The sequence below is a fragment of the Stegastes partitus genome, unplaced genomic scaffold (genome assembly GCF_000690725.1).
Source record: "Stegastes partitus isolate 25-593 unplaced genomic scaffold, Stegastes_partitus-1.0.2 Scaffold316, whole genome shotgun sequence".
NCBI lineage: Eukaryota > Metazoa > Chordata > Actinopteri > Pomacentridae > Stegastes > Stegastes partitus.
The window spans coordinates 395,029-420,414 of NW_007578047.1; the positions used below are offsets into that span (position 1 = coordinate 395,029).

At 42.1% G+C, this 25,386-nt stretch overlaps 1 protein-coding gene across 1 annotated transcript in view; it reads left to right on the top strand.

The window, feature by feature from the left end:
• Positions 1–25,386, top strand: part of pdzd2 (PDZ domain containing 2) — a 56,091-nt gene that overhangs the window by 4,991 nt on the left and 25,714 nt on the right. The window contains exons 4-19 of the mRNA XM_008283519.1: positions 834–979; positions 1,813–1,945; positions 3,781–3,933; positions 4,374–4,473; positions 4,691–4,839; positions 6,250–6,369; positions 8,716–8,830; positions 8,971–9,044; positions 12,037–12,259; positions 12,598–12,715; positions 12,926–13,058; positions 14,989–15,076; positions 15,815–15,918; positions 16,382–16,544; positions 22,627–23,540; positions 23,693–23,834. Of these exons, the coding sequence (XP_008281741.1) occupies positions 834–979; positions 1,813–1,945; positions 3,781–3,933; positions 4,374–4,473; positions 4,691–4,839; positions 6,250–6,369; positions 8,716–8,830; positions 8,971–9,044; positions 12,037–12,259; positions 12,598–12,715; positions 12,926–13,058; positions 14,989–15,076; positions 15,815–15,918; positions 16,382–16,544; positions 22,627–23,540; positions 23,693–23,834 (2,875 nt within the window). The remainder of the gene's footprint in view (positions 1–833; positions 980–1,812; positions 1,946–3,780; positions 3,934–4,373; positions 4,474–4,690; positions 4,840–6,249; positions 6,370–8,715; positions 8,831–8,970; positions 9,045–12,036; positions 12,260–12,597; positions 12,716–12,925; positions 13,059–14,988; positions 15,077–15,814; positions 15,919–16,381; positions 16,545–22,626; positions 23,541–23,692; positions 23,835–25,386) is intronic.

Sequence of the window (25,386 nt, forward strand, 5' to 3'; positions counted from 1 at the left end):
AGGAGTGACAGTGGCTCACATTCGTAATGAACTGCAAATAGTTGATAGGCATTTCTTTTTAAAACCATCTTTTAAATGCAGTAACTAAAATGTGATGCATTTAGTATGGTCCGGTTGTTGTTGACACACCAAACACATCTGAAATATCTAATGCCAACAATACAAAGAGTATTAAAAGCAGATCTGTGATATGATAACAATTCACCTGCTAGAAAAACTGCAAATTAAAGCACAACCACCGGACAGACAAAGCTAATCAAATGAGAACAGGTAGCCATACTGGGAATGTTGGGACATATCCAGTATAACCTGGCAGAAAGTCCCAGCATCTAGGATCTTACATGCCAGGAAACACGAGAAAAAGACTATAGCTGCTTCTGATCCATCACTTTAAATTCTGCTTAGTCATTTAGAATTCCTCCAGCCTGCATTTTGACACATGCAGCTTGTCAAATGTGTGATTTTTTTTGCTGTGTAGTCGATAATGGCTGCTTATATGCTCAACTGCTGACTGAGTGACTGTGAACGACGTGGTCACAGAAGTAAAGAGTTGGCACATATCAGTAAATTAGTAAATGAAGAATGTGGGTTTATTATGGTTTGTTACCAAAGTTTTGATATACAACACAACCATCCAATCACTGAGGTGGATGATGAGTATTATGTTAATGAGCCCACAAACCTATTTAACTCTGGACAGTAAATTACTTTCTGAGGGGAATAACGAACCCAATATGCTTAATAAGACACATTTCAAAAGACGTTTGAATCTCAACTCTGTGTGATATATTGTTTTATGTGTGTGTTGTGTGTGTGTTTTCTCTATTTCATAGCCTAGAGAGGGCTGCCACATCTGGAAGATGCATATGGTGAAGGGTCAGGAGGGCCTCGGCATCCAGATAACAGGGGGACGTGGTTCCAAGCGCTCTCCTCATGGCATCATTATAGCTCATGTAGAGGAGGGGGGTGCCATTCACAGGTACTGTTACTCCCCTGCAATTAGGAAACATGTGCTTGCTTCATGCATTTTTGTAGGTTTAGGCCGTAATCCATTAGCGCTGTCTGCACACCCCAGTGAATCTTTACAGTGCATGAGAGTATATTCTACAGTGTCATAATATGTGCATCTGATGAATTATCAGTTGATTAGAAGTTTGCTGTACAGTTGTTAATTTTCATATGCTTTTTTTCATAGGTTTATTTACCAAAAATGTGTTAAGCACCAGTACTATTAGAGTTTTGAGTACACACAATCCTAAGAAGACAGCCCCAACGTGCTGAACAGCATATGATTTAGTGTCCTTGTTTATAAGTGACAAAAGCAGCTGTTCAAATGCCGTCGTCTTTTAAATATCCTGACTCTCACATTTTCTGTATAAACTACCTTGATTTATGCCAATATAGAAAAATGAGCTTAGTATTAATTAAAAGGTCTGGGCTATTTTTCTCTCTTCTCTTTTTAAAAAAATCAATTTTCCGTCTTTTCTGTTAGTTTCTCTTTTTTGTATAACAGATATCTCAGAATGTGTTACCAAATTACAATATTGATATATTTTAATTAGTTTTCACTTAAACACATGTAACAGCAACGCATCTGAAATATGTATCACACATTGTATATTTTATTCCTAATCCCATCTCAGGTTAAAAATTTCAAGACATTGTCTTTTTAAAATTCTTTCTGAATGCTACGACTAGTCCTGATACGATAAGTGACAGCTCAGAATCTGAAATGGTTCAGCTGTAGTTGTCTGTGCGTATGTAACGTGTAATTAGGTCCTAAATGCATGTGTGTCTGTGTGTGTGTTTTAGGGATGGCCGACTTCATGCTGGTGATGAGTTGCTGATGATTAATGGTCACTCTCTGGTGGGTCTCACTCATCAGGAGGCTGTCACTGTCTTCCGCTCAACCACCGGTCTCGTCCAACTGGTGGTGGCCAGCAGGGTAAGTACAGACATAGAAGTGCTGATATAGGTAGGAGCAGGACTAATTTAGGTGCCATAAAGACACACACACGGGGGGCGGCTCCCAGCCGACTTAGGGCAAAGGCAGGGGACACCCTGGACAGGTCACCAGTCCATCGCAGGGCTACACTTAGAGACAGACAACTAAGCACACTCACATTCACACCTACGGACATTTTAGAATCACCAATTAACCTCAACATGTTTTTTGGACTCTGTGGGAGGAAGCCGGAGAACCTGGAGAGAACCCACGCTGCATGGGGAGAACATGCAAACTCCACACAGAAAGATTCCGGTGCCCCCACCGGGATGCGAACCGGCAACCTTCTGGAGAATATTATCAATCAAAAAAAACATTGTTGCATGTTACATGACTGTAGTGCTAAATGCAACAATTGATGCCCTCAGTGAAAATATAAAGGAAGCAGAGTGACCTCCTGACTTTATCCCATTTTTAGAAAGGTTGTTTTTATTCTCAGTTCCAAACCAGACATGTGTCTGTGGTGCAGACAAGACCAGCACTGGTTAGATGCATACTTTCCAACTGATGAAGCCATTGTCCAACTTTGTAAACAAAACTGAAAAAAGAATACAGGAAAATGAAAGGCCACATGGAATGTCAGACTTTATAGTGAACATCAGCACCAAAGATGGCTCTAAAATCTGTAGGTGGAACAGCAGTCAAGCAGAAATAGACTCTCTATTGACAAACACTTCACAACTCATCACTTTTTAAAAAAAGGGAAAACACTTATTCTAGACTCTGTTGCAGTTTCTCCAGCTACACTGTGCTGCAAACTGCATAAACATTTACTTTTTTCTATACTGTGGGAAGAAATTTGAGCTGAGAAAAGGACAGCAAAAGTTTCAGATAATGATAATTATGCAGCTAAAGTATTCTGTTCTGTTCTAAGGTGTTCCTGTTGGGAATGTCCAATATGGACCCCAGAGTTTTTCAAGTGACATGGACATAAATGAACTAACCTCTATTGTGTGTAATTCTATAACTTTCTGTGAGGAATCCTTTATTCCTACACGACAGATGAAAGTCTATCCAAACAACAAGCCATGGACAAACAAGTCTCTGAAGGAAATGATAAAGAGCAAACATGATTTATTTAAAAATCGCAGTAATGAGGAGTACAGAGAGGCAAAAAGGCTGCTTCGAGCAGAAATTAAAAAAGCTAAACTCAATCCATTTATTTTCCACCATATATTCAAGAGCTCCCTAGAGCAGCACTTGTACTATGGAAAAGATCAACAGTTGTGCCTGTGGCTAAAGTTAAATCCCCAAAGTCCATCAGTGATTACAAAAAAAAAAAAAAAAAAGAAAAAGGTTAGGACACATTGTTAAAGTTGCCAGTAAAATCATTGGTGTTATACTACCTGATCTACCTACAATCTTTTACAAGAGGGTACAACTCTAAGGCTCGGGATATCATTCAGTGCCCCAATCATCCCCTCCATGCTGAGTTTGAGCTCCTACCCTCTGGCGGGAGATTTGGACTACCAAAGGCTCGATCCAACAGGATGAAAAAATTCCTTCATAACACAAGCCATTGCTGTACTGAACTTAAATTTTGGAGGATGACTGTTGTTTTGCATTTGTTTTCTCTGCTGTTGTGTGCTGTCCATTTTGGTGTGGTGTCCGGGAGTGATCGACTGTGATTGTGTTTTTGTGCTTCTTGCCTGCCTCCAGAGCAAATTTCCCTCAGGAGACAATGTAGTTAAGTTAAGTTAGAAGCAAATGAGATGCACATAGAGAAAAATGACACACCAGTACACTTTTTTATTTATTTTTTTCTGTTTTTGCAGGAGGAGTCAGATGTGGGTTTCGACCGCTTCCCATCCACCAGTCTGCCAGACCTCGTCAGCACCTGCAGTTCCTCTTCTTCCCTGTCTCAAACAGCTACCCTGCACTCCCTCCAAACCTCCAACAGCAGCACGAGTCTACACAACACCTACCTGGTATACATAGATCTTATGTAGCATCTGTTTATAAATGAATCCTGCTCCTACCTATAGCAACAACCTGTGTCACAAAGCAGAATTATCGACCAAGTCAAAAGTGGTTACTTATTTAGACAAAGTTGGCAGGCTGCACATCTTTCTACCTAGTTGCTAATGTTGGATCCTCGTGAAGGATTTGGATCAGATGGGACGTATGATCCCTCCTGAGTGCTCTGTGTCTGCTCTGGCCTCCCACTTGAACATATCCCTACAGTCTCCATCTGGAGGTGTCAGGATGTATCCTAATCACACACCTGGACTCCAACAATAAAGAGCCCACACACCAAGGTCCATACAGATCAGTGTGTACCTGTGATGATGGTGGAGCATGGTCTGAGATAGGTTCATGCTATTGGAAGTAGAATGTAAAAAAATTAAATCTGTGTGTATCCTTATAGTTGACTAACCTGGAGAGACTAGAAGTGCAGAGTCAGGGAGAGGCACCCAGAGGATCCTGCTGCAGCCCCACACCTACGAAGCTGTGCAGCCGATCCCAAGGTTGGTGATCAATAGAAGCAGGTTGTTCATTTAAACCAAAATGATTGTAAGAGTGGAAGCATTACATCTGTTCCTTACATCATAAATTTTGCAGTGTAATCTATATACAGTGCATTTTCAATTGTATGGTAATTCAGTGTCTAGCACATTGTGTATTGGAATTTATACTTCCAGTTTTTTATGCAGAAGAATAAAATGACCCATTTTTGCGGCCCAGGGGGGAGTAATCGTCTGGAGTCAGTGGGTGAGGATGACGAGCTGTTTGTGGAGAATGGTGTGAGTGGCTGTGATGTGTTGGAGAAGCCTCTACCTGGCCGTCGTAAACACTCCTTACCTCAACAGCTCGATGCTGCTGGAATGAGACAGGTAAGTGAGTGCCCCACCTTCTTCTTTATGCAAGTGACGATGTACATACAGAGTATACATAGGACCATGTTTTGTTTTTTTTTGTTTTTTTTTATTTAAATAATTACAGATAAGTTTGGCTTCAATGTTCTTACCTTGACACTATGGAGAATGTGTTCAGGAGGAACCTTTCACAAATATACAAGGTGTGTCAGAAAAGTTCCAGGACTGGTATCACAAAAGATATATTTCAAACCCAAACTCCAAACTAGGAGAGTTCCCCCTCAGACGATCAACCAGCTCATCTAGAAAGAGAGCCTGTGGCGAGAAGAGGCGAGAGTTGCATGCAGGACATGTCGTGGCTGCTTCACCATGACAACGCGCCTGCCCTGAGCATCCAACAGTTCCTGGCTGAGAAGAACATCGTTGTGCTGGAGCAACCTCCCTACTCACCCCACCTGGCTCCGTGGGATTTATTCCTCTTCCCCAAGCTCCAGGGGTCATCAAGGGGACCCGTTTTGAAGACGTGGACGACATGAAGATGGCTGTGACGACGGAGCTGCAGAGGAGCCTGGAAGAATCCTTCCAGAAGTGCTTGGTGGCGTGGCAGAGAAGGCTGGGAAAGTGTGTTAGACTCCAAGGGGATTACTTGGAAGGGGAAAACTTGTAGTTTGTAGTTTGGATTTGAAATATGTCTTTTGTGACACCAGTCCTGGAGTCTTTCTGACTCACCTCGTAGATAGAGTATTGTCTTTTTCAACAAGGAATTAAACAGCTTGTTGAACAGATATCATAATAAATAAGCTAGTGTAGGTTCGTGTCCGTGTGTATGTGTGTGTGTGTGTGTGTGTGTGTGTGTGTGTGTTTCATGTTCAAAAAAATCACACACAACGTGCATGCACACAGAATTGTTGGAGCATCTCAAACATTAGTGCACTAAATATAAACTACATGAACAAATACACATGGAACATGTGTGGTGTGTACACACACACACACACACGAACACATACAGTAAGATCAGATCAAATGCTGGTCACTCATTCTGACAAGCTGTCCTGACAACAATAACAAGGCCATCTGCACAAATTGTTGTTTTAATTAGTGGGTAAACAGGAAAAGGAAATCAAATCAGATGTTACAGGCTAATATTCAGAATCACAGACTTGGACTGGGAGCGTGGGTGACACACAACAAAAAAAACTCTATAAACCAAAATCGAGCTGTCAAGTTACAGCTGCAGCATCAAACCTTGATGGGCGGCACTACAGGTGAAAAGCAGAGTTGTCACCCTCACTTGTGAGATAAAGCAAGTGTGCATTGGAATAAACAAGGACTTAATGAAGAAAGAGAGAGACTGTTTGAAGATGGAAAAGATTTTAAAAATTTGATTGAAGATCTTTTTTTTTTTCATATTTATCTTCCTTCTAGGAATATCAGATTATTAAGAAATCAGCACGCTCCCTGAGCACCATTCAAGTGGAGTCTCCATGGCGACTGGCGCAGCCATCCATTATCTCCAGTATAGTGCTGATGAAAGGCCAGGGCAAGGTGAGTGCACTTCTTTCACATGTATGCATGAATAAAGTTCAAAGAGTATGTGTATGTAATCTCACAATTACTAAACAGATGTGTCTGTCTGGTTTTAATGTATTCTGACATGATTTATAAATGTTTCTTTCTTTTGTGTTTTCTCTTTAATTACCTACTGGTGAAAGGCTTTTCTTACCAGTAGTAACAATGGAACTCGACCATTATACGTCTGTCAAAAAAGATTCATACTGTTGTGATTATGTGCATTATGTTAATATTCACTCTTTGACTAGCAGAATACCCTGGTGGCATAATTCTATACTTAAAATGCAGAATAGTATGGTACAACAGCCACAGCATTGCAGTAAGTTTATAATATTAGTTTAAACTAAGGCATCATCAGAAGATTATAGGGACTGTTCACCTGTGCATCTACAGAGACTGTACAGATAACTGTGAGGCAGAGGTTGATGCCTTTAATTTGGTGAAGATAGGATTAAAGATACACAAAGTGAAAAAAAATAGTGTGACCCTTTTCCTGTGATTTTACACAGGCAGTGTTGGCCAAAGTAGTATAGTGTCACCATTTATCTGGCTGTCATAATAAGAAAAAGCAGCACTAAACATTTGTTGTGAATCTCTAATCTGACTACTGCACTCACTGTAACACCAAACAATTAGAACACGTTGGAGAAATAGTGTAAAAAGGTAAAAATGAAACAGAGTCGATGACCTTCAGTCTACTCATAAATTTATTGTACACTACCCACAGCAAACCAAGCTGGGCTGGAGGTCAACTGAACTTGTCACAGAAACCGCTAACTTAAATAAGATTCCCTACACTAAATTACAATTTCCAACACATCACACAGCCAAAAACTTTAATCCTCTCCCAGCCTCCTGGACCAGTCACGCTGATTATTCAGCTGGACTGTCCAGACTTCTTGTCTGTTTTTGATCGCCTTTCCTTAGTTGTAGCAGAGTGGTGTTATATATTCTAAAGGCTTGACCAGAGACTAAGCTGAATTTGTATTATACATCATGTAGCAGAATGCTAAGAATGGTGTTTCATGTGTTCAATTTGACATTATGCTGATCTAGCTCCTCATGTTTGAAGCAGTTTATCTCGCTAGAAAAAACATCAACATGCCCACAAGTTCTTTTAGACTAAGGAGGTTGAGCTGTAATGGAGTAAACTGAGACACTTCATAACTTGACTGTAAAAGATATGGCCCTCACATGGCTCCATTGTCCAAAAGGAAGTGTCCTTCCACAGAATAAAGAAAATGTAGTAGCACCGACCATGTGCTGTACTGCCAAAACAAAAGTGAAACTAAAAGACCCCATATCGGGACCTTGTTTTTTTGTTTTTTTTCCCCAAATTTCTGAAAATTTCACGGCCTTAATATCCATTCATCCATCATCTATACACCGCTTAATCCTCACTAGGGTCGTGGGGGGCTGGAGCCTATCCCAGCTGACTTAGGGAGAAGGCAGGGGATACCTGGACAGGTAACCAGTCTATCACAGGGCTACACTTAGAGACAGACAACCAAGCACACTCACATTCACACCTACGGACAATTTAGAATCACCAATTAACCTCAGCATGCTGTGGGACTGTGTGAGGACACTGGAGAACCCAGAGAGAACCCATACTGCATGTGCCTTTCAATTTTCAGCTTAAAAATACTGCATAAATTGTTAATTTTGCTAGACCCATGTAAGCCCTGGTTTTAGCCCTGATCTAAATTGGCTGTTTCACTGTCTGTAGCTTTAAATACCGCTGAGCTGCTTCTGTCCCCACCTCATTGTAGAAGAAGACTCTGCATTGGCTCTGTTTAGTGATTGGCATCATATTTGACTGCATGGCATCTGACATAGATGAGAATAAGTGTAAGACTAAAGCCCAGTCCACACAGGTTAACCCGAACCTGGCCAATAGCAAGCATTTTCATATCTTAACTGCTTTTGTTTTACAGCTTCTGTTTATGAATCATACAACATCCAATAAAACTGATTTTCACCACATGGAAACTTTAACTCAGGAGTAAAACTGTACTTTCACTTGATGTCACTAGGTGGCACCAGTAGACCGAAGGATATGGAATAGCTTAATTTGATTCTCAGGACATGCAAACTCAGGCCGTGACACACATAGTCACAGTGTGATTAAACTGTAAGCGCTAACATTTCAGCAAGGCAACATGAAACGTGAGTTCTTAAATCTGGACCTCTTTGATATCCCTCCTCTCTTGTGTTCCTTCAAAGTGTAAAAAACAATAATCCTAACAGTCAGTAAACATTTGACAACTGTGTCTTTGCTAGTCATTTCTGACATTTACTGAGATGTAACTTTTGCAGGGTTTGGGATTCAGTATCGTTGGTGGGCAAGACTCAGCACGTGGTCAAATGGGGATTTTTGTCAAAACGATTTTCCCTCACGGAGCTGCAGCTGCTGATGGACGACTGAAAGAAGGTAACCATTCCTTTCCAGTCTGTGTTATGGAATTGATAGCGTGTACAAAAAAGTAAAATGAATAGCATTGACACTGGTTTATATTCACACGTTTTACGCTAGATGCCTTTCTCAGTCTGATTGTATGCTTTCCTGTGTAGGAGATGAGATTCTGGAGGTAAACGGAGAGTCTCTGCAAGGACTCACACACCAACAGGCTATCCAGACCTTCAAGGTAGACAATGGGTTTTGTCTAAATCCGTCAAGAATGTTAAAACAGTTCTAAATTTAACTAATGTTTGTGACAAGGTGTGTTTTTCCTTCAGACAGAACATCTTCAACGAATCTATCAAAGGGTTTTTTTTATGCTAACTGACTTGATCACATTTTCTGAGAATAGAACAAAGATGTGTTAAAAGGGCATTTTTTGTTCCTTTGGAAAAAAATAGTTTGTTTTTTGAATTTGTCTGAAGTTCAGACTAAAACTACAAGCTAAAACTATTTTCACCTCTGCCTGCTTAACATTGAACCTGATATACCTTTTTGAGCAGAGGAGGGGGGCTCTGTATTTACATGCATAACAACTGGTGCAACAACGGGACTGTGATAGACACACACTGTTCTCCTGACCTCGAGACATGTCTGTGAGATGTTGGCCTTTTTTTCTACCGAGAGAGTGAACAGTAGTGATCGTCACCCCATGCCAATGTAAAAACAGCGCTCTCCCTCCTGCTGAACACCTTTAACGCACATCAGCGGGCCCACCCGGATGGGGTCCACATAATTGCAGGAGACTTTAGTAAGGCCAACCTGAAGACTACGCCCGAAATTTTATCAACATGTAAAGTGTTCTACTAGGGGAGAGAACACTTTGGATCATGTTTATTCCAACATTAAGCACGGATACCGAGCCATACCCCTCCCCCACCTCGGCCAGTCAGACCACCTTTCCGTCCTGCTCTCCCCAGCCTACACCCCCCTCAGACGTAGTGCCAGGCCCACCACAAAGACTGTTACAACCTGGCCTGATAACGCACTCTCCAAACTACAGGACTGCTTCACTGAGACAGACTGGGACCTATTTGAACACCAGGAACTGGAAACGTTCACAGGAACGGTACTGGACTACATCAAGTCCTATATAGGTAATGTGACTGTGGACAAAAACATTCGGGTTTTTCCAAACCAGAAATCCTGGTTGACCAGCCAGATCCGCACACTCCTCAGAGCCCGAGATGCTGCCTTCAGGTCAGGGGACAGAGCCCTTTATAGGACTGCTCGAGCTGATCTGAAAAGAGGAGTGAAAAAAGCCAAGGCGGAACATAAGAAGAAGATAGAGTCCCATCTGTCCAGCAACAACACACGGGCGGTGTGGCAGGACATACACGACATCACAAACTACAGAGGCTGTGCCACAACAACAGGAGACCTGAGTGTGCCGCTGGCAGAGGAGCTGAACTGCTTCTTTGCTCGCTTTGAAACATCACAACAGCAACACTCACCAGCCTCTGCCCTGCCCCCACCCCCACCCAGTTCCTGTACCACCACACTCACTGTTAGTGAGCATGAAGTCAGACTCCGAACAGTGAACCCCAAGAAGGCTGCCGGCTCAGATGGAGTTCCGGGTAAGGTGCTCAGAGCGTGTGCCCACCAGCTCACCCTCATCTTCACCAGAATCTTCAACCTCTCCCTGGCCCAAGCAGTTATCCCGCCCTGTCTGAAATCCGCCACAATCATCCCGGTACCGAAGAAGTCTCCCATCACCAGCCTAAATGATTATCGTCCTGTGGCCCTCACTCCGGTAATCATGAAGTGCTTTGAGAGACTGGTCCTCCAGCACATCAAAGACTATCTCCCGCCGGACCTGGACCCCTACCAGTTTGCATATCGTGCAAACAGATCCACTGAGGACGCCATCGCCGTAGCTCTCCACTCTGCGCTGTCCCACCTGGAGCAGCAGCAGAGCTACGTCCGCATGCTCTTTGTGGATTACAGCTCGACATTCAATACAATCATCCCGAACATTCTCATCAGCAAACTGGACACTCTCGGCCTCCCCCCTCTCACATGTGCCTGGATAAATGACTTCCTCACCGACCGGCCCCAGACTGTGAGACTCGGCCCCCACCTCTCCTCCACCTGGACGCTGAGCACCGGCTCCCCACAGGGCTGCGTGCTGAGCCCCCTCCTGTACTGTCTCTACACCTACGACTGCCGTCCGGCCCACAGCAGCAATCTCATCGTGAAATTCGCTGACGACACCACAGTGGTCGGACTCATCTCAGGGGGAGATGAGACAGCCTACAGAGAGGAGGTCCTGAAGTTGGCAGCCTGGTGTTCAGAAAACAACCTGACTCTGAAAACCAAGGAGATCATTGTCAACTTCAGGAGGCTCAGCACTGATCTAGCCCCCCTCTACATCAACGGTGAGTGTGTGGAGAGGGTCTACACCTTCCGGTTCCTTGGCGTCCTCATCTCCTCTGACATCTCCTGGACAGACAACACCACGGCAATAATCAAGAAGGCGCAGCAGCGGCTTCACCTCCTGAGGGTCCTCAAGAAGCACAAACTGACCCCACCCTGCTGCTGACCTTCTATGGCTCGTCCATTGAGAGCCTACTGACCTACTGTATCACAGTGTGGTACGGCAGCTGCACCATGGCAGACAGGGAGAGGCTTCAGAGAGTTGTAAAGGCAGCCCAGAAGATCATCGGCTGCCCTCTCCCCTCCCTGATGGACATCTACACCTCCCGCTGCCTCAGTAGAGCAAAAAAATATCATCAAGGACAACTCCCACCCTGGTTCTGTCATGTTGGACCTGCTGCCCTCAGGGAGGCGCTACAGGTGCATCAGAACCAAAACAAACAGACTCAAGAACAGCTTCTTCCCAAAAGCCATCACCACCCTGAACTCCCCCCCCCCGTGTACCTCACAACCACCAACTGTGAACTGTATTTAAATGTGCAATATCACCACTGACCATGCTTTGCAATATTTTTCTAAAATTTATACTGTATGTATAACTTATGCTGTATATATAACTTATTTTATTTTATATTGAAATCTCTTCTATTTTATTTTTTGCTCTTTATTTTGTTCTTTATTCTATGTTGCACTGAAGGAGCTGCTCATAATCTCATTGTACATGTGTATAGTGACAATAAAAGCATTCTATTCTATTCTATTCTATTCTATTCTATTCTATTCTATTCTATTCTATCAAACAGCAACTGAAAAAGGGTGTGGTGACCCTGACAATTCGAACTCGTCTGCGCAGCCCCAGCTTGACACCATGTCCCACCCCCACCCTCCTCAGCCGCTCCAGCTCGCCTAACTCCCACACCAGTGGGGGTACATCTGCTCTATCGGGGTTTGAAGAGGCTGAAGGCCGCAGGGGCCCTGGTCCAGGTCCAAAAGACTGCATCATCATGGAGGTCACACTTAATAAAGGTTGGCAAACTTGATGGAGAACCCAGAGAGACATTCAGATACCATTTCTTGATTTTATATTCACTTCCTGTGTGGAAGTGTCCTGTTGTCTATTTTGTGGTGTGTTTTAATGAAAACTGTCTTGATAAGTGTGTGGGGGGGACAAGGACAGTTTGTTTTCGTACTTTCATGTAGAGTGTCCTTATCTGCTTTTTAGTGGTAGAAAAATTTCACCTCATGAATGACAGAGCATAGTTGTGCCAGCTGTCATACTTTAGAGGGAGGTCTTACGTTGTTTCTACAATTATGGCTAACTTCCCCTTTAGGAGCATTCTGATTTTGATTGTTGATTGTTTTAGAGCCGGCTGTTGGTCTGGGAATTGGAGTTTGCTGTCTGACACTGGAGAACTCTGCTCCTGGCATCTACATCCATAGTTTGGCCTTGGGATCTGTGGCCAAGATGGATGGAAGGCTCAGGTAAAATGTTTAGAGTCATTCTGAATTGCAAACTGGTGGACAAAAGTTAATATGAAGTTACACTGACACAAAGATGAACAAGGTGATATTTCGTTTACTGGAAAGTGTATTCATGACTAACTTAGTGGACAGACAATTTTGACATCCATGCTCATCAATGCTGAGACTGCTTTGACAATGTTGTGCTGCCACCTGTGCCTTTCTGTGTAGTCGAGGAGATCAGATATTGGAAGTAGACTCAGTCAGTCTTCGTCATGCTGCTCTCAGTGAGGCCTATGCCATCCTCAGTGAATGTGGCCCAGGGCCAGTCAGTCTCATCATAAGCCGGCATCCTAACCCTAAGGTAAGTCTGTTTTTAAAGACTGGTTGTCTTTTAAGATGTTCAGTATTTATCTCATACTATGTAGCAATCCTGTAATCAATAAAACTGCCTTAACTCTGCACAGTCCCAGGGCGTTTTGCCCAGATCAGCTGAGAGATGACAAACAGCAACGAAGCTTGTAGTGGAAATAGGCTGTAATGGTACAATGGGAAAAGCAAAGGACTGTACCTCAGGAGAGTGGCAGTTGAATTTTTGTGCAAATAAAGTGCATACATATGTCTGTACCCCTCTGGTGGGATGGGCACTGGACAGAGCTGCAGAAGCTTTGGAAGGCTGATTTTGCTTTTTATTTATTTTTTTCCGGCTTCAGCTTTTAGGAATTACAGTAATGTCTTCACTTCTCTACTTTTAATTAATTGGACAGTTGACTGATAATAAGTTTTATATCCAGTTGATTTCATGACAACCTAAAGAGAAGTGTTGAATTTGCATTTGGTAGCTGTTCAGAGGAATTGTCAATACACGGGCCAAAAAGTCCAAAGCAATCATTTGGTAAATTTTTAAAAGCAGGAATACGTTGTTGAGCTCAGCAACATAAAAATGCCTACAAGGGCATAAAAAAGCAATAAATTGGATGATTGCAGAATTCTTTCCATGGTGAAGAACAACCTTTCACTACATCTAGCCAAGTCAAGAACACTCCCAAGGAGGTTGGCATATCACTGTCAAGGTCTAAAATCAAGAGATGCCTTCGTGAGTGTAAGTGCAATGGGTTTTCCCCACGATGCAAAACACTGGTAACGCTCAATAACTGATTAGACTTGGTCAGAAAGCATTATAAAAAAAGCCAGTCCAGTTCTGGAGGAACATTCTTGGACAAATGAAACCAAGAAAAACTAATGCTGAAAAACTAATGGAAAAGAGGTTCAAAGTACAGATGTATGATGACCCAAAGCATTCTGCAAATGAAATCCAAGAGCTTAAGAAAGGCAAATAAATGGAATGCATTTACATGTCATCTGGCCTAAACCCAGCTGAGCTGCTTTTCACTTACTGAAGATGACACTGAGTTTCATGTCTGACATTGACAGAGTATTTTTAATCAATACTTAAACACTTATTAGACTAGATAAAGCGAGGCCTGGAGAAGTCTGACTGCTTTTGGGAACAAGCTACCTTTGGACTTCTAAGAAAGCATCTCATAATCGCAATTGCAACAATAATATTATTTATTTATAGAGTAAAGTCAAAATCAAGTTACAAAGTACGTCACAAAGCAGCAATATAAAACAGTCAAGTTCTGCGATTTCAGACTGTCTGTGAACGCTTTCTATAGCTGCGCATTTATAATTTTCCAAAATGATTTGGCGACCCCCAGAAATAATCTCGCAACCCCAGTTGGGGTCGGGACCCCAAGGTTGAGAATGGCTGCTCTATGTAACCAATCAGAAAGAGCTGTATGCGGGACATTGCTGTCATTGCCATAAGTGATTACAGAGAAAGCCGGCTGCATCAGAGCCAGGCTGATGATCAGCGTATCTCTAGTCTTCATCACATGAAATACTTTGTTCAAATTCTGGCTATGTCTAATGGTACCTGATTATACTGTCAGGCCTAGAAGACGTGGTGAAAATTATTTTCTCCATCTGGTTCCTACTTACAACGTATCCCAAACCAGCAAATCCTACAAAATGGGGATAGTGTATCATTTCTACTACTGCACTTTGTTTGGCAATACTTGACAAAAAACTAAACTATGCATTACAATAATTATGAAGGAAAAAGACTTTGTGTAATTTGACTATTTACAAGTTCCTTTTTCTAATTCAATATTTACATAACATACCTTCCTCACTGTTTTTATTTGTGGTCGTGGCAATAGTGGTGCTGCTCCAACATTCACAGGTTCAGTAATACAATAAAACTTGTGTGTTTCTTTGTCTTGTCTCAGGTATCAGAACAGGAGATGGATCACATTATAACTCGATCCACACACAGAGACAAAATGTGCAGGAACAGACATTCATCTCTTTCCCAAGGTTTGCTCTTTAACTACATTAAGTTTTACTTCATTTTTCTTTTTAAAAAAAATAAAATAAAAACATCTGTTATTATTATTTTGTTTACTCGTGCACTGCAGTCATTTTCAGATCCGGTTATTGTTTTCCATTATATAAAATGGAAAACAATAACAGGATCTGAAAATGTTGTGCAGTATGGAATTGGTGCATGGGCCAGTAGTTGTCACTTTGTTCAGCTGAAAGCTGCTACATGCATACATACTCTTTAAAGACTGCATCAATTTGTCAAGCTGAATACACAAAAACAATGCCTCCTCTGGCAGGTGATGTTATGTCCAAACTCTCTCATATTTTATCTGGAGAATATCAGCTTTTGCCAGCAAACAGGATTCAATTACACAGGGCAGACTGAATAAACTCTTCATATTTTGTTTTATTTTTTAGGACTGATTCAGTTGATGCACTGCAGCTTATTTGTAATGCATAATGCAATCTGTGTTGTTGTCGTGTTTGTTAGTGTTTTTGATTGTTGTGTTTTTGTTATTAATGTGAAACAGTGAACATCATGGGGGACACAACACCAATATCAGAGAAACATTCACAGGTTAACTCCTGTAAACTCAGGTCATTTTGCAGATGTTGTAAAACAATAGTTCTATTAACGACTGGTTGAGTTCTCAGCTGCCCAAGAAAAGTTTTCTTATGCTCTGGTTGTCTGTCTCCTCTGGGTTTACCTGCCATGGTTGTACCCTGTAGGTTTGTCTTGTAAGAGCTCCCACGCAACAGCGAGGGAAAGACAAGGAGACAGCTCCCATGCTCTCAGCTGGACCATGAAGAGGTTCCTTGAGCCTGCCAGTAGAGTAAGTATTCATTCAATATTTATGTTTTCCTTCTTAGTTTTACAGACACGTAGCTGGGGTCTGTTCTTTTTAACTGGTTGCCTGGTACTCTCTCAGCAGTCGATGGCTTCTGATGTATAGGACAGACAGTGTGTTCACCTGCTGTTCACACCATATCTATTTGAAATCAAAGACAATAAACTTTTATCAAACATCTGCATTTTTTCATCCATATTGACATCTTTACAGTCTTCTTCTTTCTTGATCAAATGCTGCTGGTCATTAACACAAAGCAAGCCTGATAGAAATACACTGTTTTATCTGATAGCCGTGAGCTGTATGAATTTTTTTCTGCTTAGTAGTGTATTTTGAGTTCAACTATTTATTTTTGCTTGCTAAAATTGTACTTTAAAAAGTGTGTGATTATAGTTGTAATCTTTCTTTCACTTGTGATCTTTGGTGCATTTTGTTTATTTTTAAGCAGGGCTCCCTGAGTTCAGAGACAGAGTTATCACAGTACTTTTCCCAGGACTTTTCCAGCCACTCATTCCTGTCTGAATCCACTCTGATGAACTCAAATAGTGAAGAAGGGCTCCACCAGCAGAGCTACACTACAGTAATGGATGGGATTTCATCACAACCACATGGTAAAATTTCACTCATTTCAACAAAGTGGAGAAGTTTTAGGACACATTCTGAAGGCAAGGAATAAACTCAGCTCAAGAGGAGGGCTGTAACTAAACACCTCATTGATTAGTCAATGCTTTGTTTTGTCAGTGAAATGTCAAAAGTTTTGGTGATGGTATGGTATGATGCTATGGTGATGGCGGCGCGCATGGACGCAGCGGCCCCTTCAGGAGAGAGTAAGAGTGAATGTTTTGAGTGTCTTGGCTATCCGCAGACATTCATTCTGCAAAACTTACAGCAGAGAGACTTTGCTGAACATCAGGACAATAAACGGCGCTAAAATTGTGCCGATCGGTTGTGATTTGGCCATGCTACACCAACGCAGAGTCCTATCGGAGACTACACCGGCAGTTACCAAAGAGAGAAGGAAGTGCAGATGGTACAAACGTAAACAAAGGAGGAGGAAGAGAGCCGGGATCCATGCTAGGTAAAAATTAACCCCTCCAGACCAGCAGGACCGTTGCTCCTACTCTCCAATGTCCGCTCCCTCAACAACAAGCTGGATGAGCCACGTTTGCTGAGAGAAACCCGCAGAAAGTGGAGGGACTGCTGTGTGTTTGCTTTAACAGACATATGGCTCCATGACAATATCCCAGATGGCCATACAGCTGGAGGGGACAACATTATTCAGGGCGGACAGACAGGCAGATAGCTCTGGTAAAAGCCAAGGCGGGGAGCTGTGCATCTATATTTACAAAGACTGGTGTGTAAATGCCACGTTAACACTGCTCTCAGTTGGCAGAGTTTCTTATTGTGAAATGCCGGCCATTCTACCATTGTTTACATAGCTCCAAGCACTAATGCTAACAAGGCACTAGGGGGGCTACACGACGCCATCAGTGAACTTTTAACTAAACACCCAGACAGCTTTATAGTGGTTGCAGGGGATTTTAACCACATCAGTTTAAAGTCTGCCCTCCCAAGTAATGTTAGTTGAGAGAAAAGCCAACCCAGTCTCATGGCAATTCACAAAATAGTCACAAAACTTAATCTTTTGTTTCATGTCCTGGGACACGATTTGCCCAACTTTTTCGGAGGAGGCTTGGGGTGGGAGACAGAACTGCTCTTTACTCAACCAGATCTGAGCTCTCAAAAGGGATCAAGGCTGCGAAACGCACCTATGCAGAGAAAATCCAGGAACACCTCTGTGACACAGGAAACACCAGATAGATGTGGCAGGGAGTCCAGGCACTGACGGACTACAAGACCAGGCAGGGGGTCGATGACGATGATGCTTCTCTTCCAGAGAGGCTCAACAACTTCTTTGCACGCTTTGAAGCATCGAACCCTACAATCAGAGAGGGCTGATCCTTCTCCTTCATCTCTCAGGCCAGCTTTCACCATCAACACAGCAGACACACGGAGGAGCGTCGCCAGCGTCAACCTCCGAAAAGTGACAGGACCGGACAACATCTCGAGACATGTGCTCAGAGTCTTCACTGATGAGCTGGCAGATTTGCTGACTGACATTTTCAACATCTCCCTCAGTCAGGCCATTGTCCCCAGATGCTTTAAAATATCCACCATAGTTCCAATGGCAAAGAAATCAGCTGTAGCCTGTCTGAATGACTATCACCCCATTGCACTGACAAGATTGTGATGAAGTGTTTTGAACAACTCGTCAAACCACACATCACAGTCAGCCTTCCTGCATCACTTGACCTGCTTCAGTTCGCTTACCGTCCCAACCGCTCCACAGAGGATGCAATATCCACCACCTTGCAGTCAGTCATCACCCACCTGGAAAATAAGGACACCTATGCCAGAATCCTGTACGTTGATTTCAGCTCAGCGTTTAATACTATCATCCCCCAGAGACTAATACAGAAACTCCTCCAACTTGGCCTGGATACCACCACATGTCTCTGGGTCCTGGACTTTCTGACCGAAAGAAAGGACATGTCCAACTCCATCACGCTGAACACTGGATCGCCTCAAGGCTGTGTACTCAGTCCACTGTTGTTTACACAAAATTGTTGGTACCCCTCAATTAATGAAAGAAAATGCAACAATGGTCACAGAAATAACTTGAATCTGACAAAAGTAATAATAAATAAAATTCTATGAAAATTAAGCAATGAAAATCAGACATTGCTTTTGAACCGTGGTTCAACAGAATTATTTTTAAAAAATAAACTCATGAAACAGGCCTGGACAAAAATGATGGTACCCCTAGAAAAGACAGAAAATAATGTGACCAGAGGGACATGTTCAATCAAGGTGTGTCCTCTAATTAGCATCACAGGTATCTACAAACTTGTAGTCAGTCAGTCGACCTATTTATAGGGTTACAAGTAATCACTGTACTGTTTGGTGACATGGTGTGTACCACACTAAACATGGACCAGAGGGAGCAAAGGAGAGAGTTGTCTCAGGAGATTAGAAAGAAAATTATGGACAAGTATGTTAAAGGTAAAGGCTATAAGACCATCTCCAAGCAGCTTGATGTTCCTGTGTTGCACATGTTATTCAAAAATTTAAAATCCATAGGACTGTAGCCAACCTCCCTGGACGTGGCCGCAGCAGGAAAATTGATGACAAATCGAAGAGACGGATAATACGAATGGTAACAAAGGAGCCCGAACAACCTCTAAAGACATTAAAGGTGAACTCCAAGGTCAAGGTGCATCAGTGTCAGATCGCACCATCCGTCGTTGTTTGAGCCAAAGTGGACTTTATTGGAGACGACCAAGGAGGACGCCATTGTTGAAAACAAATCATAAAAAGCCAGACTGGAATTTGCCAAATTGCATGTTGAAAAGCCACAAAGCTTCTGGGAGAATGTCCTATGGACAGACAAGACAAAACTGGAACTTATTGGAAAGGCACATCAGCTCTATGTTCACAGATGCAAAAATGAAGCAAGAAAAGAACACTGTCCCTACTGTGGAACATGGAGGAGGCTCTGTTATGTTCTGGGGCTGCTCTGCCGCATCTGGCCCAGGGTGTCTTGAATCTGTGCAGGGTACAATGAAACCTCAAGACTATCAAGGTATTCTAGAGAGAAATGTGCTGCTCAGTGTCAGAAAGCTTGGTCTCAGTTGCAGGTCATGGGTCTTGCAACAGGATAATGACCCAAAACACACACTGGACTATTCTGAAGTGGGCTCTGATCTAAATCCTATTGAACATCTGTGGAAGGAGCTGAAACATGCCGTCTGGAGAAGGCACCCTTCAAACCTGAGACAACTGGAGCCGTCTGCTCATGAGGAGTGGGCCACAATACCTGCTACTACAAGTCTCATTGACACTTACAGAAATCGTTTGATTGCCATGATTGCCTTAAAAGGTTGTGCAACAAACTATGAAGTTAAGGGTACCATCATTTTTGTCCAGGCCTGTTTCATGAGTTTATTTTTTTAAGTAATATTGTTAAACCACGGTTCAAAAGCAATGTCTGATTTTCATTGGTTAATTTTTATAGAATTTTTATTTATTGTTACTTTTGTCAGATTCAAGTTACTTCTGTGACCATTGTGGGATTTTCTTTCATTAACCGAGGGGTACCAACTATTTTGTCCACGTGTGTAACACACGACTGTGCAGCCAGACATGAGGGGATCCAGATCATCAAGTTTGCTGATGATACCACAGTAGTGGGACTTACTCGCAGGAACAAAGAATCAATGAACAGAGAAGAAGTGAAACACAGAGAGGGCTGGTACAGCAAGAACAACCTGCTGCTCAACGTGGAAAAAACAAAGGAGATGATCATCGACTTCCAGAGGTCACGTACTGAGCATGCTCCCCTCAGCATCAGCAGCTGCACAGTGGAGAGAGTGGAGAACATAAAGTTCCTCGGAGTGCAGATCTCGCAGGACCTGAGCTGAAATAAGAACACCGCAGCAATCATCAAACCGTCCCAGCAGAGACTGCATTTCCTGAGGAAGCAAAACAAGCCTCTCTCCCTGCCAGCATCCTCAGGACTTTTTACAGAGGTGTGGTGGAGAGCGTTCTGACATACTGCATCTCAACATGGTAATCCAGCTGCAGTCTGCGAGACAGAGGATAGTTAGAGGAGCTGAGAGGATCATAGGAGTTTCCCTCACCTCTGTCCAAGAACTTTTCCAGAGCTGCTGCAGGAGCAGGGCACTGAACATCGTCAGGGACTCCTCACACCCTCTCCATAAACTGTTTGAACTGCTGCCATCAGGCAAATGTTTCCGGAGCATTAAAGGAAGAACCTCCATAATGATCTACAGCTTCATTCCACAAGCTGTCAGAATGCTGAACTGCTGATCTAGATATGCGAACACTTCTTTAAAATTGCTTTAAGTTATTGGATCCTGATGAAGAGCTCTCTCATCTTGCCTCTACTACTGTGTATGTATAGCAAAATGACAATAAACTTGATTTGAGTTGAAAAGTAGTGTTTACACCCAGCAAGCTATCCAGAGTCTAAAGGAGACATCCTCAAATTACTTGATTCGTCTCTCTAATCAGTCCAAGCCTTTAAGATATTTCACACACTATTATACTGTGTTTCACTGAGAAAAACAGCTCAAAACAGGGAAGCTCAAACATGCAGATGTTTGACATTTTTGCAGAGTGACTGATTTCCAGAGAAAGAAAAGCTTTCTTTGATCGACAGTAAAGTGACTTTGAAACCAGATTAACAGTAAATTACATTCTGAGATGTAGAGTTTGACAATCTACTGTAGAATTACCTCAATAAAAATCCTGGTGAAATATTTGTGTAGCTCCAGGAAAAAGGTTGGGCCTGGATTCAGCTTTCAAAGAGACACGTTTATGTGTCTGTGTCTAAACCCATGTACTGGACTGATTCCAATGACAACTAAAAGAAACACCAGCATCACAGGAGCAAGCTGATAAGGACAGCCCATTGACTAATTTAACACATTATTAACATTTCTGTTGTGAAAGGAAAGAGGTTTGTCCAGATGAAAGTAATTTATATCACACAATGGAATGGTTTGTGTATTTTCATTTCATGCTACTCATCATGATAGTCAGACTGTGATTTACTAAATTCAATGGCCACCTTTTCATGATTTGTTTTTTTACACTGCTGACTCCAGTTTACCATATGTGAAAGGTCTGTACCAAAGTAAAACTTTCAAGATACTGTAAAATTGATAGAAATATATTAAATGACTGTAGTCAGCCATGAAATAATGGTCATCTCCTGCTATTTAGCATTCATACTTTTTTCAGTGATTGTGTGGCTGGAACATGCAATTTTTTTCCATATATCATAAGACAGATGGTTGTCCACATGGCTTAGAGCATTTTTAGAATATCTCCAATGCTCTGAATCATTCATCAGTGTTTTAGACCACCACACAATGTAAATTTTATGTCACAGTTGCTCTAAATTAACAGCATTGGTAATTATCAAGATGTTTTTTATTTTTCTGTAATGGTAAATACACCAGTGTGTAGAAGCTATCTATCTATCTATACAATTATTATTGTCATCCATGAATTTTCAAATTTGTTATTTTAAAAAAAACTGAAAAAATAGTAACACATTATTATTTTTTTGATTCAGATGTCAAATTAGGGTTATTTACTTGCATTCCTGAACAGAAAAATTAGTTTTAGTGGTTGAATGGTCTGCTTGATTAATTTCTGACTTCCCAGAGATGCCCAGTGAGTCAGCTCGGATTTGGGTATAAAAAGGTGAATTCAGTTTGAAATTCCTCATTCCTGTTCAAAATGGTAAAACGTGGAGAGATGAGTGTGAATTAAAGCACTTCGTGATTCTGGATGATATATATATATATATATATATAAAAGATGACTCTAGACAAGATGATTTAAAAAAAAAAAAATATATATATATATACACACACACACATACACAGTCATATATGTATATATGATATTTCAAAGAGCCAGTTTTAAGGCAGAATTACAATGACAGCCTACTCTTGATTTAATTTGGACCAAGTCTAATGTAGAAAGTGGCAGTACAAGAGACACCATGTCATTGTCTGTTAATTTAGCCATAAATATGACTCAACATTTCTGTTATCATATTTACATCGTATGTGATTATCTGCATCTCATTCTCATCAGGCAACCCCTCTCTGACAGACCTGGAGAGCAGCCCTGTGTGCAACACATCACAAGAAAAAGCCCCTGTCCCTCAGAATAACCATACTGAGGCAGTTTGCCAGCCAACTACCGTCTCTTGCCCTGGCTCAGTGCGGAGCCCACTTCTCCGTCAGCGGCGGATGATGTGCTTTGAGGATGAACTTGGTGATGATGAAGACTCAGACAATGCTGGAAACACAGGGATTTTACACAGGCCAACAAAATCCTTTGACTTCACTTTTGCATCCAAAATTTCCAAAAATGATTCAGCAGCCATGATTGCTACATCATCATTAGATGCAGACAGTGAGGATGGTGGAGATTTGCCAAGGTGTGGAAGTAATGATATGACACCACTCCACAGTAGTTTCCCACAAAGTGAGGAAGGTAATGACAATAAATTCGAGTCACCTGGTTCTGAGTCACCCTTCAGCCTCTTTGACAACAAGGCAGGGGTTGCAAGCACGATGGACTGTGCACGTAATCTGACTATCCATAGTGAGAACTATCAAGATGATGGACAGTTGGAGTCAAAGCGCTCCCCCAAGCTTGAACATAAAGCAGTGACACGGGTCAAAAGCATGATGAGCACTGAAGCATTAAACATGCCTCAGCAGCCAAAGTCCAAAGCTGATGAACATTCTCCAGGTTTGGCCCCACCCCAGCTACCATCATTTGCTACACCATGTGGAAAAAACCCCAGGACTGCTGCAGGGTTAATACCCAATCAGCTCTGTAAGAAGGGAGATGCCAGTGAGCTTGTGGGTATTTGTACCATTGACACAGTGACCCTGACAAGACATGAAGACGAGTCATTTGGGCTTGACCTGGAGATAATGTCATCCCCTCTAAAAGTTGTCATTGCTGGGTTAAAGCCTGGAGGTGCTGCAGAAAGGGTATGTTTAAATGGTTACACCCTCATATTTTTCAGACCTCATGCCAAATCTCTCATTTGAATTGTTTAAGGAATAAAAAAAATCTTTGACTTTAAATGATGTTAGAGACTGGAGCATAGTAAAAAGCTGAATTTGTGTTATTGTACTTGCAGGAAAAGGGCAAATTGTGTCCTGGAGATGATATTGTCAAAATTGGAGAAAAACTAGTATGCTCCTCAAGCTACCAAGAAATTTGTGAGCTCATGCACAATCTTCCAGTGACGTTGTCATTGGAAGTAAAGAGACCAGTTTCAGGTAAGTCTTTCATTTTCGGTCTCTTTATTCTGGAGTTATTAGCTTATACAACAACAGTGTGGGAGCAACTGTTGTGTGTTTAATTTGGTACTTTACATGTAAGCCTTTGAAGTAGAAATGTGATGTGGTCCTTTTTTGGAGTTTATCTTGCAACCCTGGTGTTTACGACAGTGTCTTTGCCTTTAAAATGCTGACAACTAACAACATGACTGTGTCAAAATATTCATTTTAATGACACCATTGCTCTGCTGTATCATAGGTCCTGCATGGGCTCTGATGCAGAGACAACCCCCAAAAAAAATATCATTAAAGTTTTAAAAAATGTTTTTAAAATGCTATGCTTTAGTCTGCACTTGCACTCAACATCTCCATTAGAGAGATTTGGAGAAGTGAGGTTCACATTAACATGTACAGTCGTGACTCGATGACCCTTAACAATCCGAAAACCTTGCTATCCGACAGGTTGTTAGGAAAAACGAACGGAACCCATAGAAAATAGCCTTAACATACAGCCTTGGATTCCAACTCCAACATGACATTTTATGTCACAAAAAAGGATAACGGCATATTATCTGACTTAACAATCTGACAGACTGGCTACGTTCAGACTGTGGGACTGTTCAATTCGTATATTATTTGAAATCCAATTTTTTGCGAGTTCGTTCACATTTTCAATTACATGCGACTTGTATGTGATACAAAAGTGTCCCACATGCGCAGAAGAGGACACAGCGAGCGTGCTCAGTGTTAACGGAAGTAAACACGGATGCTAACAGTGGAGCGTATTCGCCATTCCCCTGCCGCCACCGCCACTGATGGTGGAAACAGAACTGTGACCGCTATTCTAAACTGGCATCAGCAGCCAGGTACTGCCTGTGCATTCCGGCCACTTCCAACCCGTCGGAGCGCACCCCCGGGGTGGAAGTGGCCGGAACGTGCACATGCGCACTGGTCAATTAGGTGTGAAATCCAACAATGCGAAGTGTTCTAACAATACGCTAGTTATTATAAAAACTATAAACAATAAATATTAACAATAAATTATACTTCAAGCATCAAGCCCTCCTTGTATGTTGACCTCCGTCTTGACAACAGCCTTGCTCTCCGACATAAAAGAAGGTTTTACAGTTCGTGTCGGATTATCGAGTCACGACTGTCTTAGGGTCAAAATACATGAGCCTCTTACGGCTTTCCAGATAACAATGACTTCAATAATTCTTTTAAATCCTTTATGTCTCCATCAGACCAAAGTAAACACAGCAAGTCACCTCCAGCAAATACCCACATTGCTAGTTAATCCTGGGATTCGGGGGGACTTTGCAGCTATTTCACTCAGCTACCATTGTAATGTCAGGTCGCAGTGGGTTAAGAAAATACATATAATAACTTGCTTGTGTGCATTGCTATGGAGTCACAGAGAATAATGCCTCTAATACAAAATTATTATTATTATTTTGCATGCGGAATTTGCTTTTCTTACCCTGTTGAGTGCTGCCTGTTTGCTCCACTTGGCCTCTCTTTTCCTCCAGCTGACTTAAGGATAGATAGATAG